The sequence below is a fragment of the Hyperolius riggenbachi genome, chromosome 8 (assembly GCF_040937935.1).
Source record: "Hyperolius riggenbachi isolate aHypRig1 chromosome 8, aHypRig1.pri, whole genome shotgun sequence".
Lineage (NCBI taxonomy): Eukaryota > Metazoa > Chordata > Amphibia > Anura > Hyperoliidae > Hyperolius > Hyperolius riggenbachi.
In genome coordinates, this window is record NC_090653.1 from 124,495,140 (window position 1) to 124,502,328 (window position 7,189).

Below are 7,189 nucleotides of genomic sequence, written 5' to 3' on the forward strand. Positions count from 1 at the left end.
CAGCGAGAGATCACGATGGGAATTCCTATAGAGACAACCACACACCTATGCTATGGGCTCGGGTTCCCGCACAGTGTATGCATAGAGTGTACACAGCGTGACGTCGCCATACACACATACACATTACAATATGAAAACACTGCCTGGGCTCCGCTGCTTTCTTCCATGTCCCCAGGCGGGTATTCTTTTTGAATGAATGACGTAGCTGGAGGGCCGGCCAATGGGATCGGCGGGTGTGGTGAATATTCATGAGGCTCCGACCCAATAACTAGGCTGGGAGGTTGTTTTAAACGGGGAGTAAGCTTTAGCCAATCAGCTCGCTCTCGTAGTAAGCTAGCGCGAGGTTGCGAGCCAGCTTTAGTTGTGAGCGGCGTGCGCAGGGCTTCACACTATAGCGAACAATACAGGTACGTCCAGCAGCCGCTGCTGCCTCTGTGTGTTGTGTGTGTGCCAGTCCCCCGCCTGGCATCTGCCGATCCATCCATTACTGGCATCATTGTATTTATTGCTGGTAGCTGTGCTGATCTTGTATTGACTGTATTATTTCTGCATCGCTGTATTACTGTATTTGTACAGAAGTTGAGATCTGGTGATATTAGTGAGTGGGTGACTGTGATACTGTTAGATCTTAGTTGCTGTATATAGATGAGTACTGTATAATGTATATAATATAATGCTGTATGTAGTGTGTGCCCGGTGGCTGCATGGCACCCTGCTCTCTGCAGTAACATGGCTGTCTCTGCCATCCACTGCCTTGTTGTTTCCCTGTCTTGCGAGGAAGGAGGGGGTGGGGGAGGTCACCCCGCTATTCTCCAGCAGCAGCTTCTCGCCTGAGCCCCTCTGATCGCCCCGTGTGCCCGTGCGATGCCCCCGCCAGGCTATTCTGCAGCGCTGCCCTGTGACTCCCTCCAATAACACACGCGTAGAGCGGGGAACAGCGCTCTCCGCACTTCTACCTGTCCCCCTTCCCCCGGGCGACCTCACACCCCCGCGGGAAGCAGCCCCGGCTCTTCTCCAGACTCTCCTCTTTCTATTCATACCGGTTTCGTGGTTGTTTTCGCCCCGATTGTGCCGGTTTTCCACTTTTTCCCCGCCGCCCCCCTCCCCTGCCGTCCGCCTGTATGCCTGTAATGGCTGATCACAGCTCTTTGTTATACAGGGGATTGCGCTAAGCCTCAGCGAGAAGAGAGGGGGGGCGCCTCCAAAACGGGGTTCCCGCGCCTCGCATGGGGGACACCGGAGTGTAAAAATCCCAGATTACGATAGAGAACAGTCCGCTCTTCCGAACCAGACCGAAATGGGGCTGATCCGAGCATCGTACGCCGAGATATCCGAGGCGGAATCGGACAGGGTGGTTTGTGCAGAGTGGATTGCAGCCTAAGCTTGTGCCTATGCATAGAGAGAGAAGCCATTTTAGTGAATGGAGAACCCATAGCAAAGAAGAGCCTAGCTGCTCTATATACTCCATAGTAAGGCTATATACTAGCACTGAGCTCGCCGGGAGCGGAGAATAATACTAAAATGTCCCTCCAGGCTCCTCGCCTTGCAGAAATAACCCCCGGGGGCTCTCCGTAGCCGCATTTTAGGGGGACTTTCTTTCATGAAGAAGCATTTCACAAAATGGAAGATGAATTATTGGTGTCTTGGTGACCTGTCGTGTCTCTGCTTCTCCCTCCCAGTGCAGCCCTATGCAGAGACTGGGGCTGTGTCTAACTTCCCCGGCTCACTGCTGCCTATGGCACTGCCACCCTGGCCACTTATGCCTTAGTTCTTTTAGATTATGCTCTATTGTCCTAATTTGTGACCTTGGGCGTGGAGAAAGGGTGGCATAAGGAGAAAACTCATTCTCTGTATAACGTGTGTACCTCTAATCTTCTGTTATATCACTTTCACACGTTTTAATAGTATATTTAATATAGATAATTTTTTTTTATGTAGATAATTTTGCCACTTATTTATAAACATGTATTTGTATTTTATTTTATTTTTTTACTTAATTTTTTTTTTTTTTTGTTAGAACAATTTTTTTTCTTACATTTCAGAATCACATGGTTAACTGATGTTTGTGCCCCCCCTTAAACTTTTAGTGTTGTGTGTTTTGTTATGCCTTCATAAAGCACTGATGAAGATTTTTAGTTGCACACTGTAGTACAGAAAAAAATCTATAACTGCATAAATTGAGCTCACAATCTAAATTTTTTTTTTTTTTTTTTTTTTTTTTTTTTTTTTTTTTCTATTTTTGTCAGTCTAGTTCTAATGTCCCTAGCATGGGGTGAAACCCATGTAAACACACAAACCTGAATACTATATGCATATATTGCAGATATCTCCTGGTTGAGATTTGAACCTGAGACCCTAGCACTGCTAAGCTAGAACACTAGAAAACCTTATTTGCCATAACCACTCACATGTGCCTAGTTAGGTTGTGGGAGGAGCTACTGATAAGGAAAAACAACAATGTAGTTTGTCATATAGTGTCTCCCCCCACAGGCTGAAATGGTTATTGCTTCACATACATTTTGATAACGTGTAGGAAACATGTTGTGCCCATGTTAAAAATGTACTTCCTGTACATCTCTTAAAGGGCTATATATTTAATGCAGCAAATCTTGTTTAAATTTTGAGCTCTGCTTTTTTTTCTTATGGGTTTTATATCTTCTTCTTTACACAGAATCATAATGGCCAAAGGAGACCCAAGGAAGCCGAAAGGCAAGATGTCTGCCTATGCTTACTTTGTGCAAACGTGTCGTGAGGAGCACAAGAAGAAGAGTCCAGAAGTCCCAGTTAACTTTGCAGAGTTCTCAAAGAAGTGCTCAGAAAGATGGAAGGTATATAGTCCAATCTAAATTCTTTGTCTGCTTACATTGTATTCTACGTTTTTTTTTTTTTTTTTTTTTTTTTTTTTTCCTTTTGGGCTTAAAGTACTTAAATGTTCTTGTAGTTAATAAAAATATATTATTCTTTGCCAGACCATGTCCGCAAAAGAGAAATCCAAGTTTGAAGACCTTGCTAAAGCTGATAAAGTGAGATATGACCGAGAAATGAAAGACTTTGGACCAGTCAAGGGAGGCAAGAAGAAGAAGGACCCTAATGCACCTAAGAGGCCACCGTAAGTGTGTGTGTGTGTGTGTGTGTGTGTGTGTGTGTGTTTTTTTTTTTTTGTTTGTTTGTTTTTTTTCCCCCTCTCTTCAACACCCTCCTCCTCCTCCTTCCCTTTTTTTTTTTTTTTTTTTTTTTTTCTTAAATACCATTGCGTGCTTCAGCCCTTTCTAGGACTATAGAAACCTCTTCTTATACTTAAACTTATTTTATTCCGTTTTCAGATCTGGTTTCTTCTTATTCTGCTCTGAATTCCGTCCCAAAATTAAGTCCACTAACCCTGGCATATCCATTGGTGATGTTGCTAAGAAACTGGGCGAGATGTGGAACAACTTGAGTGACAGTGAGAAACAACCCTACAATACTAAGGCAGGCAAGCTGAAGGAAAAGTATGAAAAGGTAACTTCATAAAAAATTGTCTTATGCCTTTTCAAATGACAACTGCATTATAGACCTGAACCTAAATAGCTGCAGATTAATAACCAGACAACTGCTTCACTTTGGTGACCATGTGGGCCAAGAAATGTAAGTATGGACCCCGATTTGGTTGATACTGGAATCGGAATGGTCATGCAGATGCGTAATGGGTTGAATTTACCAGACTGGTGTAAGGAAAATTGGAGCAAGTTCCGGTTTTCTTTCCGTTAGTTTAGATGGGAATTTATGAATAATCCCCGTTTTTGTTTTAAAGGATGTTGCTGACTACAAATCTAAAGGAAAGATTGATGGTGCAAAATGCGCTCCTAAAATGATGCGGAAAAAAATGGAGGAGGATGAAGACGACGACGAGGAAGATGAGGAGGAGGAAGATGATGATGAAGAGGACGATGAATGAAGCTGTATATTCTGGTCATGTGAATATCATAGAGTAGGGGAACCACCCTTGGTTTATCATCTAGCATGATGGTAAAACTCCGTTATTGGGTATAATTGCAAAAATTTGGGATCTGATATCAGTTTGAAAATGATGCTCTTGGAGTTTTAACTGGTTTACATTACATAGCCGTGTGTGTAAAATGAGCAATCTAAAACTGTATCAAAGTTGTACATATTTCAAAACATTTTTAAAAATTTCAGGCTCTTTCGTTCTCCTCACTCTGTGCACTTTGCTGTTGGTGTATCAAAGCATTTAAAGATGTTTCAAGCATATTATTATTATTTCCCCCTCCGCCCCCCCCTTTTTTTTTTTTTTATTTTATTTTTTTTTTTTTATTTCTTTTAACTTAAGGTGTTACTAAATGGTTATTGATTTAGAGAATCCTGGGTTATAAACTGTACATATCTGTAATCTGTAAACTAGACAAATTCTTATGGTGCATATTTTTTGGGGAGCTTTTAAGTACCTCAGGGTTTAAGAACATCCTTGGATTATAAAATCCTTCTGGGGTCTGCAATGTTAGCCCAAAGCATGCACATCAAGACTTACACTACAATGGGCTTCAGATTAGCTTATTTTTCATTTCCCCTTTTCTTTGTGTATATAGTGACATAGAATTTTGCAGTTTAGTTCTTGATGGAGTTCATCTGGCATGAGAATTTGTATGAATTGTTTCTCTTTCTCTCTTCTCCCCGCCCCCCCCCCCCCCCCCAATTTATATAGGTGCAGTGGTATTTTAAACTATGCCTGTAGGTAAATCTTCACCTTCCCAAGTGAAGACTTAAGTACAAATTGCAAAGTTCAAAAATCTTCTGTGCTTACAACTGCATTGTTTGTAGTTTTTGTTCCTACTCCTTTTTGTTTTTATTTTTGTTTCAAACGCTGAAATGTTTTGAAGAAAATAAAACAGTATTACATATAATTATTATTATTTTTTTTTTTAAGTCCTGTTCTTGACAAAGTTGCTATGGTTTCAAAAGTCCATATCTTTTTGTTTTCAGATGGGTATACTGTCCTTATTGGTGGTGAATAGTTGCAGAAACCATGAATGTGTTTGTAGTGTATGGAATTGTTTAACATTTGGTAAATCCAAGATGTAAATACAGATTGGGTGACGACACCATTCTAGAAGGCCTCGTGTATGAGTATTGTGACATTTCACAAATGGCAATTTTGGCTCCTCAAGAACAATTTTGTGGGGGACTGAACTGTAAATTTGCAGGGGACTCATTTGATTTGAGATCTGCTAATTAATGAAGTAGCAGCTTGATTCAAGCAGTAGTGGACCGCTCCTGAATCGATTAGCTCTCTGCCAAGTTCCAGTTCAGTTATCGGAATTCCACTTCCTGTTGAGCCAAATATTTCCAAGTTGTTTTGAACTGTATGATGTCTGACTGTAGAAAACAAATTTCTGTCTTTTTTCTAGCAATTCGTTTTTAGGTTCTCCTTTTACTAGAATATGCAAGCCAGGACACATTGGTTTCTGGATAAGGAAGAGTGTGTTCTACAGTCTCACTTCATGCGTGCTCCAGGAAATCTTTTTAAAAATCTTTTTCAGTCAGGTTCAGGTGATGGGTTTGGTCTCAAGTCTTCAGATCATATTGTGTGAAGACTGGCTGATGCTGTTGTCACTTCCTCTGTACTTTATATCAGCCAGCACAGGTTAATGTTTGCCAGCACCCTTGGTAAGCAGTACCTGTGGGGCATAATTATGAATTTTGTTTTTCTATATTTGAATTTTTTACTCATTAAACTGATGCAGAATGCTGTTTTGTTACATTTTCAGCTTCTAATAAATATACACCATCCCAGAGGACTTAAGAACAGGTTATTGTGCTTTGGGTCTTGCTGTTTTCTTAATGTATGGGCCACTTGTAGTCATTCATCACTGTTGAGAAAATATGGCAATTACAGTAAAAATGTTTGAATAATTCATGATTAAATAATCTCTAAGTGGATATGGTCTGCGTCTCCATGTATGGCTGAATACAGAGCACATGTCTGCTCTCTTACATGTGGGTGATCTTTTTGCTGTAACTCCAACATAGAACATTTTTGATTTAGGGTCTGTTTGCAGTGGTCAGTTGCATTGCAGATTAATTCTGCATGTCAATTCATGGCCCATACAGTTCTATGGGCCGGTTAACAATACTACACTGTAACTGATCCAGTTTTTCTAACTTGCTGCATGCAGGCTTTGTAGTCTATGTCCAATGACTGTTGCAGTGCAGGCATTAACTCATGTGTCATGCAACTGACCACTGTGAACCTAGCCTCAGTCTTGAAGTGGATAGAGAAACAACAATTTTTTTTTTTTTAATTTGCTTCATAGTGGAAACATACAGACCTACTGTCCTCCTTGGCATATTGGACCTTATTCAATTCACTTATCCTTCTTAAGGTGCCCATACAACCGGTGACTTTGGCGGCCAATCGACCAACCAATTCGATTATCGAATTGGTTGAAAATCAGTGCCACCAACTGCAGGCCCGTCCGATGCAGCTAATTTTGAGCCTAAATTGGTCGTGTTAGTCGATTTGCGTGTGGTGCAAGATGTCAGGCTGAAGTTGGTTGATAGAGGTGTACGGCGGCTGATTTCGGAACGAGCGATGAAACTTATGCCATAGCCCCCCCCTTGTATAAATGTGCCTCCCCCGTGTGTGCATTAATACATTACATGTCCTGTGGTGTCGTAACCTCCAGGCAGCTCTCCGTACACACCACTGCTGCAAAGTGCGCGTTAGGAGGCAGCAATGGTGCAGGCTCAGACGATTCCCTGAAGATTTCATGCTGGAATCTGGCTGTAGTATATGGGCAGCTTTGACAAAAAAGACAAATTTATCTCTAATCAGATTCCATTAGAGATAAATTTGACTTTGTCGAATCTGCCCATAATCTTCGGATGTATGGGCACTTTGAAGGTGCCCGTAGACCTAAAGATTATGGGCAGATTCGACAAAGGCAAATTTATCTCGAATCTGATTAGAGATTTGTCAATTCTGCCTATACACTACAGGCCGATTTCAGCATGAAATATTCAAGGAATCGCCTGATGCCCCCCCTGTGCATTAATGTTACCTGTCCTGTTGCAGCTTCCGCGGGTGTCCTGTAACCTCTGGGCGATATGCCGTATGTGCTACTGGTGCATAGTATGTGACGGCGCACAGCGTCTGATGTCTGATGTCTGACGCTATGCACCAGTAGGGTGTACG

The 7,189-nt window shown here is 41.7% G+C and overlaps 1 protein-coding gene across 2 annotated transcripts; it reads left to right on the forward strand.

Moving 5' to 3' along the window:
• Positions 1-307: 307 nt before the first annotated feature.
• On the forward strand, positions 308-5,934 carry HMGB3 (high mobility group box 3). 2 transcript variants are annotated; one of them, XM_068251033.1, is made up of 5 exons: positions 308-407; positions 2,672-2,828; positions 2,970-3,109; positions 3,324-3,498; positions 3,791-5,934. In XM_068251033.1, exons 2-5 carry the CDS (start codon positions 2,679-2,681, stop codon positions 3,932-3,934), a joined length of 609 nt encoding a protein of 202 aa, XP_068107134.1. In that variant the 5' UTR covers positions 308-407; positions 2,672-2,678; the 3' UTR covers positions 3,935-5,934. The 2 variants fall into 2 exon arrangements, with proteins under 2 accessions (XP_068107134.1, XP_068107135.1); XM_068251034.1 differs by lacking the exon at positions 308-407 and adding an exon at positions 488-511.
• Positions 5,935-7,189: the final 1,255 nt, after the last annotated feature.